The 11,059-nt window shown below is 46.9% G+C and overlaps 1 protein-coding gene across 1 annotated transcript in view; it reads left to right on the forward strand.

The window, feature by feature from the left end:
* Window positions 1-11,059, forward strand: part of AXL (AXL receptor tyrosine kinase) — a 34,200-nt gene that overhangs the window by 8,696 nt on the left and 14,445 nt on the right. Inside the window, exons 6-8 of the mRNA XM_060172321.1 lie at window positions 3,342-3,422; window positions 3,553-3,668; window positions 3,849-3,903. Coding sequence (XP_060028304.1) covers window positions 3,342-3,422; window positions 3,553-3,668; window positions 3,849-3,903 — 252 coding nt within the window. The remainder of the gene's footprint in view (window positions 1-3,341; window positions 3,423-3,552; window positions 3,669-3,848; window positions 3,904-11,059) is intronic.

Below are 11,059 nucleotides of genomic sequence, written 5' to 3' on the forward strand. Positions count from 1 at the left end.
TGAGGCACTGGAGGAAGTTTCAGCGCTGTGATGACTCTGTCTCTTTCTTTTCAAGATCCACTTTCTAAAAATATTTCTTTGTCTAGTGGATAGAGACAGAAAAATTGAGAAAAAGGGAGGAGAGAGGATGAGAGAGCAAGATATGGAGCACTGCTTCATTGCTTCAAAAGCTTTCCCCTGCAGGTGGGGGACCAGGGACTTGAACCCAGATCCTTGAGCATGGTAAAGTGTGTTCAACCTGGTGCGCTACCTCCTAACCACTACTCTCCCCCTTCTTTTTTTTTTTTTTTTTTTTTTGCCTCCAGGGTTAATGCTGGGGCTCGGTGCCTGCACTCTGAATCCACTGCTCCTGGAGGCTATTTTTCCCATTTTGTTGCCCTTGTTGTTGTGCTTGTTGTAGTTGTTATTGTTGTCATAGCTGTTGTTGTTGTTGAATAGGACAGAGAGAAATGGAGAGAGGAGGGGAAGACAGAGGAGGAGAGAAAGACAGACACCTGCAGACCTGCTTTACTGCTTGCAAAGCGACATCCTGCAGGTGGGGAGCCGGGGGCTCAAACCGGAATCCTTATGCCAGCCCTTGTGCTTTGCACCATGTGCACTCTCCCCCTTCTATCTGGAAAAGTCTGCCTGGAGCAGTGGTACCCCAGTAATGACAAAAAAAGTGCATACATGTAGAAGTCACACACACACATACTTCACTCCTTATATCCAGTGTGTGTGTGTGTGTGTGTGTGTGTGTGTGTGTGAATATATCTATGAGTATGGATCTGTGTGCCTTACACAGCTGTGTATTGTATATCTCTGTGTCTTTATTTCTTGTGTGTTTCTGTATTTGTATGTGTTGTGTGTGTGTGTGGGGGGATCAGTCCACCACCAGACACTCAGAAATAGTCAACACATATACATTAACTCACTGAATCAGTTGTGCTCATATTTATACACACACGTTCATTAGTTCACAAGTATATGCACACAGATAGATTCACCCACAGGCTTAGAGAACTCCTACTATGTGCTAGGGCCCTTTGAGTCCCAGGGATACAGCAGAGGAAAAACCAGGACAAGACTCCTCCTCCACCCCCTAGCAATTGACATTGTAGTGAACTTAAGAAGACAAGACACGGGGAGTATGTGTCCAGTATGTGGTGAGAAGGGCTTCAGAGAAAACAGCAGGGCAGGGGTTCATAGAGGAGTGGTCCTGGTTTGCTTTATTTATTGGTTATTACCACTGGCATTTCACTGCTTTGGGTCAACTTTTTTTTTTTAATAGAGACAGAGAAATTGAGGGGGGGAGATAGATAAGGAGTGAGAAAGAGAAACGCCTGAAGCACTGCTTCACCACTCATGAAGCTTCCCTCCTGCAGGTGGGGAGCAGGGTCTTGAACCCTAGTCTTTGTACATGGTGCAAAACCAGGTGCACCACCACTGGGCCTGCTCTGAGCCAGCTTTTGCAGCTGGCAAAGAGAGAAGATGGAGAGACATCCCAGCAACAAAGCTTCCTTCGGTGTCATTGTACTCCCATGTGATGCTCAGGGTGTGGGGGTGGGCAGAACTCAAACCTGGGCTGTGCATGTTGGCCAAGCAGGCCCCCTCCCAGATGAGCAGTCTCACAGGCCCAAAGGTACTGGTTTTAAACGAGGTCAACAGGGTCAGAGTGGCCATGAACTGATGTGAAGGAGGAGGAAGTGATGTGGACATGTGTGGGAAGGCTGCTCCAGCAGAGGGAACAGAAGTGCAAAGTTCCCCAAATGGGAACACAGTGCTTCGTGTGTGTGTGTTCCATAAACATCAGGAGACCAGCGTGTCTGGAGCTTAGTGAGTGAGCCAGTGAGGGGGAGAGGGACTGCAGGCAGCCAAGTCTCCAAATGGACCAGCACCCCAAGGGCCTGTTTCTACGCTGTGCCTGTACCACGTGACTGTGGGGCTCAGTTATAAGCGTGTCTATTTGCGCCTGTATGGGTGTGTGTATTTCATTCTGTGTCTGGCATGTTGATGATGAGTATATGTGGAGCTGAAGCTGAAATATTTATATATTGATTGCACGTGTATGTTAAGTGTGTGATGACATGTGGCATGTAGATATAGGTATCTATTTGTACAACAACTGTGTGTCTGCAGATGTGTTTCTCTGTGTTTCTATGTGTCTGTCTCTCTGTATGTGGATGCGTTTCTTTTTATTATTATTATTTATTTTTTAAAGATTTTATTTATTTCTGAGAAAGACAGGAGGAGAGAGAAAGAACCAGACATCACTCTGGCACATGTGCTGTCAGAGATCGAACTCGAGACCTCATGCTTGAGAGTCCAAAGCTTTATCACTGTGCCACCTCCCGGATCACAATTTATTATTATTATTTTATTATAATGAGGGAGAGAGATAGACCAGAGCACTGCTCTGCTCTGGTGTGCTGGGGATTGAACCTGGGACCTTGGGGTCCTAGCCATGAAAGTCTTTTTCATATCCACTATGCTGTCACCTCAGCCCATACATGTTTCTGTGTATGTCTTGGTGTATAATTATATGTGATATGTCTATGCATGAATCTGTGTATGTCTCTGTGTATTTCTGTGTGAATGTGTGCTTCTGTATATATATCTTTCTGTGTGCATGTGTTCCTGTGTATGTCTAGGTGTGTGACTGTGGGTGGTGTATTTGTATGCTTTTGCGTGTCTTTTTGTTTTTTTGCCTCCAGGCTTATCACTTGGGCTTGGTGCTGGTACTGTGAATCCACTGCTCCTGGTGGCCATCTCCCCCCCCCCCCATCTTACTGGATAGGACAGAGAGAAATTGAAAGAGGCAGCAGACATAAAGAGGGGGAGAGAGAAAGATAAGACACTTGCAGACCTGCTTCACTGGTTATGAACTGTCCCCCTGCAGGTGGGAAGCTGGGGCTCGAACCCAGATCCTTGTGCAGGTCCTTGCATTTAGTACTATGTGTGCTTAACCAGGTGCACTACCACCCGGCCTCCCTTCTGTGTGTCTTTATATAACTGCGTGTGTGTCTATGCATAAAACAGTTTGGTGTGTTTACAGATAAATCCGTGTGTTTTTGCTTGTATTTGTGTGTCTGTATGTGTTTCCATGTGAGTGCTTTTATGTGTGCATCGTGTGTGTGTGTGTGTGTGTGTGTGTGTGTGTGTGTGTGTGTGTGTGTAGTGGTACATTGAGCTGTCGTCCTTGGCCTGTCTTTGTGTTGTTTGGGACAGAATTTGTTCCCATTGTGTTGTGACCTCTGCTACATTCTCACTTCCAGTGGGTTCTACTGTGGGCTGGGAATGACCTGGGGCCTCCCCTTTCCCTCTCTGACTCCTGGCCTCTTCTTCATGTGCCTCCTCCATAGGCCTAAACCGGACGTCCTCTTTCTCCTGCGAAGCCCACAATGCCAAGGGTGTCACCACATCCCGAACAGCCACCATCACAGGTAACAGGAAAAGACACCGGTAGATGAGTGTCAGAGGGTGTGGGTCGAAGGTCAGGGCTAGGGCAAAGGGTGGCAGATGAGGAGCTCTGGGTAAGGGTGCTCCAGGTCACTTCCCCCTGTCTGTCTGCAGTGCTCCCCCAGCGGCCCCATGACCTCCACCTGGTTTTCAGTCAGCCCACAGAGCTGGTGGTGGCCTGGAGCCCTGGCTTGAGCGGCATCTACCCCCTCACCCACTGCACCCTGCAGGTAAGACCTTAGGCTGGGCTCCCCTCAAACTCAACCCTCCTTCTGTACCTCCTCCCTTGGGACACCAACCTTCAGAGTTGAGAGGCTGGGTGGTGGCTCTCTTCTCTCTCTCTTTCCCTCTGTCTCACTTTCCTTCTCTCTCTCCCCCTTCCCTCTCAATTTCACACTTTCTCTCTAAAGAAGCTCCAGCACCATGTGGACAAGGCTATGGCACCAGAGGAATCTCCACTGCTATGTTGTTGATACCTGAAGACTTGCTTCACCATTTGTGAAGCAACCTCCCCCCCAACCCCCCCGTGCAGGTGGAGAGCTGGGGGCTCAAACTGGTGTCCTTTCTCGGGTCCTTGTGCTTCATACTATGTGCACTTAGCCTGGTGAGCCACTGCCCAGCCCCCAATAAATGCATTTTTTAAAGAAAATTATTATCTTTATTTATTGGATAGAGACTGGCAGAAATCGAGACGGCAAGGGAGAGAGAGTGTATAGCAACACTGCTATACCACTTAAGAAGCTTTTCCCATGCAGGTGGGGACCAGGGGCTTGAACCCAGGTCCTTGCACATTGCAGTGTGTGCACTTACCCAGGTGTGCCACCACCTGGCCCCTCTCCTGGTTTTTCTTAGTCTTAGTACATAGTACTAAGCAGTATTCACTGTAATTGCAATGGGAGGTCTAACGCAGCAGGGACCAGAGCCATCTCTGTTACCACTGTGTCCTCACAGCTCTGTGCATCTCCTATCCCAGCCCTAAGCTGTCTAGGTTGTCGCTTCGTTGGGTGGTTGTGTCTCCGAGCTAGGCCTTGAACTTTAGCCCCATTCCCCCTTGGGTCCTCATGCCTGCCCAGCACAGGGCCAGGCCTGGGGCAGGGTTGACTGTGGGAAGGACAGCTGGGGGCAGAGACGAACCCTCTGTAGCACACTGGCCCCTGCTCCAAAGAAAAGATAGTGAACACAGCAATCACAGTAAGGGTGGTAATGTGCCTGTCACACAGGTGACAGTAAGTAATAAAATGACTTGCTTTTTAATTTAGTATTATGCTGATTTATTTTTAATGAGAGAGAAAGATACAAAGACCAGAGACTCAGCTCTGGCTGAAGGTGGTGCTGGGGTTTGAACATGGGACCTCAGAGCCTCAGACATGAAAGTCATTTGCAGAACCATTATGCTATCATTCCAACCCCCTCCTCCTCTTTTTTTCTTTTTTTTCATGCTGAGAATCAATCCCATGGTCTTGTATGTACAAGGCTTATGCTCTACCTCTGAGCCAACTCCCTAGCCCCATGGCTGACTGTTATTCAGGTTTCTGTGTGCTGGGCCCTGAGTTCTGGCTTCACACACACCCACTTACACGTTTGTAAGACGGGATCTATGGACCCACCCATCTTCCAAATGAAGAAACTAAGACTGGGGTAGTGTAGCAACTTGCCCAAGGTCACAGCATGGGAGGGGCAGAGATGAGATTTGAACCATGTCTCCCTGAACAAAGCTTCTCGCCTCCTTAGAGGCTATTTAAATTCAGCACTTGACTAGGCAGGGGCTGTCGTTCCTATTTTTAAAAAAGTGATATTTATTTACTTTTTAAAAAATTTATTCCCCTTGTTTTATTGTTATAGTTATTGTTGTTGTAGTTGTTGCCGTTGTTGGATAGGACAGAGAGAAATGGAGAGAGGAGGAGAAGGCAGAGAGGGGAAGAGAAAGATAGACACCTGCAGATCTGCTTCACTGCTTGTGAAGTGACTCCCTTGCAGATGAGGAGCCGGGGACTCGAACCAGGATCCTTACACTGGTCCTTGCACTTCGCACCACCTGTGCTTAACCCTCTGCACTACTGCCCGACTCTCACTTTTTTTTTTTTTTTAGATAGGAGAGAGAGAGGGAGAGAAAGAGTCCACAACACCAAAGCTTCCTTCAAGGCAGTGGGGGCAGGAGTAAATAGCATAATGGTTATGCAAAGAGACTCTCATGCCTAAGACTCCAAAGTCCCAGGTTCAATCCCCTGTACCACCATATGTCAGAGGTGAGCAGTGCTCTGGTTAAGTAAAAATAAATATAGAAAAAACTCAATGCAGTGGGGGGTGGGCTTGAACCTGGGTGGCACACATGGCAGAGCTGCACACTATCCAAGTGGGCTATTTACCCAGACCTAGCTGTATTTCTTATAGTTATGTGCCTTGGACACCTAATTTTTGAATTTATTTATTTATTTATTTATTTTACCAGAGCACTGCTCAGCTCTCTGGCTTATGGTGTCACTGGGGATTGACTCTGGGAACTCAGACAAGGAGTTCTTGTTTGTTTGTTTTTTGATATTTTATTTATTTCATTTTAATGAGAGAGCTACAGAGACAAACACCAGGTTACTGCTTGGCTCTGGCTTTTGGTGGTGCTGGAGACTGAACCCAGGGCCATTGAGCTTCAAGTATAAATGTCTTTTTGCAGAACCATTATGCTATTTCCCTCACGTACTTTTTTTCTGGGCTTTTTTTTTTTTTTAATATTGGTCAACTAGACCTTAGGATAAGGGTATAATTCCACACAATTCCCACCACCAGAGTTCCATATCCTATCACCTCCATTGAAATATTTCCTATTCTTTATTCCTTCTGGGAACATGGACCCAGGATCATTATGGAGTGCTTTTGTAATTGCTTCTCTGCTGGACACGGGCATTGGCAGATTTATCTATACTCCCAGCCTGTTTCTTTTTTTTTTAAATTAATTAATTAATTAATTTTCCTTTTTGTTGCCCCTTTTTATTGTTGTAGTTATTGTTGTTGTTGATGTCATCATTGTTAGATAGGACAGAGAAATGGAGAGAGGAGGGGATAACAAAGAAGGAGAGAGAAAGATAGACACCTGCAGACCTGCTTCACCGCCTGTGAAGCGCCTCCTCTGCAGGTGGGAAAGTGGGGGCTCGAACTGGAATCCTTAGGCCGGTCCTTGTGCCTCCCAGCCTGTTTCTATCTTTCCCTAGTGGGTAGGCCTCTGGAGAGGGGAAATTCCAGGACACACTGGTGAAGTTGTCTGCCCAGGGAAGTCACGCTGGTGTCATAGTACCTATTTTTTTGGTTTGTTTGTCTTGTTTTTTCAATACAGCACTGAGGAGTGAATCCAGGAGAACTTCCTGGGCCTGATTTTTCTGAAAGCAACAGTGAGGAATGAAAGAGAGAGAGGGAGAGGGGACTGGGCAGTGGTGTACCTGATTAAGCACACATCCAAGGACACGCACAAGGATCCAGGTTCAAGCCCCTGCTCCCCACCTGCAGTAGGGACACTTAACAAGCGGTGAAGTAGGTCTGCAGATGTTTCTCTTTCTCTCTCCCTCTCTCAATTTTCCTCCTTCTCTCTCAATTTCCTCCTTCTCTCTCAATTTATCTCTGTCCTATCCAATAAAATGGAAAAAATGGCTGGCAGGAACAGTGGATTCATAGTGCTGGCACTGAGTCCCATTGATAACCATGGAGGAAAAATTAAATAAGTAAATAAATAATAAATAAAGATAGATGATAGATAGATAGATAGATAGATAGATAGATAGATAGGAAGATAGGGATATTAAGATTAGAGAGATACCACAGCACAGTTCAACCATCCAAGGAGCACTCCCGGTGTCGTCCACAGAGCCCCTTCATGGTGCCAGGGTTCAAACCTAGGACCTCACACATAGCAAAGTGTGTGTTCTACTGAATGAGCTATCTCCTGACCCTCCCTCTACATCCTAACACTAGCAAGAAGCAGTTGTTAACCTATCTGTTTTCAAGGTGAGAAGGTGAGGAACTGATGACCAGAGAGAGAAATGTCTTCCTCTTCCTCAGTAGCAGAAAAAAAAAAAATCTCCCCAGGGCCCTGAAATGTCATGTCAGGCATCAGCTGTGCCTCCAGCCCACATCCATCCAGGGTCCCCAGGAAGCAGAAGTGAGCCTCTTCCCTCTCCAGGTCTCAGTTCCTGTTGTGCCCAGGAATAGGGCTGAAGGGTCAAAGGCGTCCCAGACAAAAGAGAAGTGGGAATGGGCATAGGAGTGCCGTTCTACACCCCCATCTCCCTCTGACCCCACTAAGGGTCCCCATCTGGCCTGTCAGGGTGGGTCAGAGAGCAGACTCAAGGACAGGCCCCCACTGCCAGTGAGGCCCACCTCCTCCTCGAGATTTACAATGGCGTCTTTTTTCCCATCCAGGAGCTGTGTGATTTAGGCAAGCTGCTAAGCCTCTCTGGGCCTATCCCCTCATCTGGAAAATGGGATGATATGGTCCCAGAGGGTGCTTTGCTGAGCTCCCTTTGGAGGACTGTAGACAGGGTTGTGTGGACACAGTAGGCACACCACAGGAAATGAGAGCTGTTGCTGTGATGTGCAGACTCATCTGTGCGCTTAAAACTTGCACCCACCCAGACATTTTAGATGTGCTTTCCAAAGACAGAGACTGAGAATCAGAGAAGTTAGGACACTCAATTGAGCTGAGGAGATTACACGACAGTAAGGCAAAGGATGTGCATGGCTGAGGCCCCAGAATCTATTCCCAGAGCTGAATGGGGTTCCTCCCTCACACACACTCCCTGCCCCCCATTCTCTCTCCCTTTGTCATAAAAACAGACCTTTAAAAAGATACAAGGCAGGCATAGGTAGAATAATGGTTATACAAAGAGACTCTCATGCCTGAGGCTCCAAAGTTCCAGGTTCAATCCCCTGCACCACCACAAGCCAGAGCTGAGCAGTGTGCTGGTATATAAATAAATAAATAAATAAATAAATAAATAAATAAATAAAATGATAATAACTAGCAAGATAGCATAATAGGTATCCAAAAAGAGGCACCATAGGTCTCATGTTCAGTCCCCAGCGGCACCATAAACCAGAGTTGAGTAGTACTCTGGGGGAAAAAAAAAAAAAGTACTCACTTGAGTCTGGGGAGGTAGCATAATAGTGATGCAGTCTCTTGCCTGAGGCTCTGAAATCCCAGGTTCTATCCCCAGTAACACTATAAATCAGAACTGAGTAGAGCTCTGGTTAAAAAAAAAAAGGGGGAGGAGGAGTCAGATGGTAGTGCAGCGGGTTAAGCACATATGGCGCCAAGCGTAAGGACCATCTTAAGGACCCCGGTTTGAGTCCCCAGCTCCCCAGCTGCAGGGGAGTCACTTCATAGGTGGTGAAGCAGCTCTGCAGGTGTCTGTCTTTCTCTCCCCCTCTCTGTCTTCCCCTCCTCTCTCCATTTCTTTCTGTCCTATCTAACAACAACAACAATAATAACTATAACAACAAAGAGAAACAACAAGGGCAACAAAAGGGAAAATAAATAAATAAATTATTTTAAAAAATTTTAAAAAAGAAAAGAAAAAAGAAAGGGTGGAAGAAAGAATTAAGTAAAATGACACTCACTCTAGATCATACAGCAGATAATATCCAATCCAGAACTTGGACTCAAGGTAATCTGACTTGAGAGCCCACACCCTAATGCAGTAAACTCCTTGCCCACATACTAGGTACACCTGTGGCAGGTTTGTGGTTTCCTGAGACAGGGCTATAGAGATGTGTCGCCTAGCTGTGATGTCCTGTCCTGACTCACGCCATCCCAGGGTCTGATAGGTATGTAAACCTGGACCAGCTAGCTGTACAGGGGTGTGTGGAGCTTGACACGTTGCCAGGCAACATCCCAAACACACACATACAGAGAAATGAACAACAAGCAGATACTCAATGTGCTTGGGCATGTCTGTTAATGCTCACAAACCTGGAAAACTCTGGGAGGGGGGCAGCCACTACTGTGATCCCATTTCATGGATGGGGAAACAAAGGCAAGAGAAGGTTGAGATGGAAAGATCACAGTGGGATGGAAACCTCAGGTACAGCATTCATCAGTCCTGACTCTCAAACACAAAAAAGACATTTCCATTTGATTACTGATTTGTTCAAAGATGCATTGATTACCACCAGTAAATGGTGTAGTGGATAAGGTGTTCGACTCTCAAACATGAAGTGCTGAGTTCAGTCACTCACAGCACATGTACCAGGGTGACGCTCTGGCTCTCTGGTTCTTTCTCCTCCTCTCATTTATTAACAAATAGAATATTTTAAATGTTTATTTACTTGGTAGGACAGAAAGAAAGGGAGAGGGATAGGAGAGATAGAGAGGGAGAGAGAGACACCTGCAGCTCTGCTTTGTTGCTCATGAAGCTTCCCCCTGCAGGTGGGGGCTGGGGGCTTGAACTTGGGTCCTTGTACCATGTGCAGCCAGTAAACTTTAAGGCATAACACTGGGAATCTAACCAGGAGCCTTAGACATGAAAATTCTGAACTGTAGCAGTTGAGCTATTTCCCCAGCTGGGTAATTATTCTTGTTCTAAGATGAACAGTGAGTAAGGCAAAGGCTCGGGAGACAGGAGGGGTTCAGTCTCATCAATGACAGACTAGTGACCTTGGGCAAGTGCTTCCATCTCTCCAAACCTCAGTGTCCTCACCTGTATAGTGGGCTTAGACTCAGTACCTAGCACCCACCAACAGGACTGGAGTGAGAGAGAGAGAGAGAGACTAGAACACTGCTTAGCTCTGGCTTGTGGTGGTGCTGTGGTAGTGTTTGAGCTGGGGGATCAAACCGAAATCCTTATGCCGGTCGTTGCGCCTCGTGCCATGTGTGTGCTTAATCCGCTGTGCTACCACCCGACTCCCAAAGGGGAACTTTTATGAGTGGTGAAGCAGTGCTCTGATGTTACTTCCCCCCACCCCAACCCCTCTCTCTCTCTCTGCCTCTGGGGTTATTGCTGGGGGCTTGGTGCCTGCACTAAAAATTCATTCCTGGCAGCCACTTTTGCCCATTTTATTGGATAGGAGAGAGAGAAATTGAGTGGGGAGAGGGAGATAGGGAGGCAGAGAGTAAGATACACAACTGCAGACCTACTTCACCACTTGTGAAGCAGCCCCCTGCAGCTGGGGAGCCAAATGCAAGGACCCTTGAGCAGGTCCTTGGGCTTAGGACTGTGTGCGCTTAACCCGGTCCACCACTTCTCCATCCCCCCAGCCTACACCCCCTGCCCCAATCTCTCATTCTCTTCTCTCCTCATCCATCTGGAAATAAAAGATCCTCCAGTAGTGGTGCGATCATAGTAGGTGTAAAGGCCCAGTAAAAACCTTGCAACAGAAAGAAAGGAAGGAGGAAAGGAAGGGAGGGAGGGAGGGAGGCCTGTAGACCTAGATTGTTTAACACATTTATTTGTCTGCATCACCATCCTATGAATCAACTTCAGAGTCTTGCTGAGCTCCCACAACTGGTCACCCCTGATTTCTATGTTTGGATTAGTCTTGCCTGCAGTTACATGTCACCATTAGAATTCTTTTCTTTTCTTTTTTAACTTATTGGGTAGAGACAGAGAGAAATTGAGAGGGAAGGGGAGCTAGAGAAAAA

Source organism: Erinaceus europaeus, chromosome 2 (assembly GCF_950295315.1).
Source record: "Erinaceus europaeus chromosome 2, mEriEur2.1, whole genome shotgun sequence".
NCBI classification, from domain to species: domain Eukaryota; kingdom Metazoa; phylum Chordata; class Mammalia; order Eulipotyphla; family Erinaceidae; genus Erinaceus; species Erinaceus europaeus.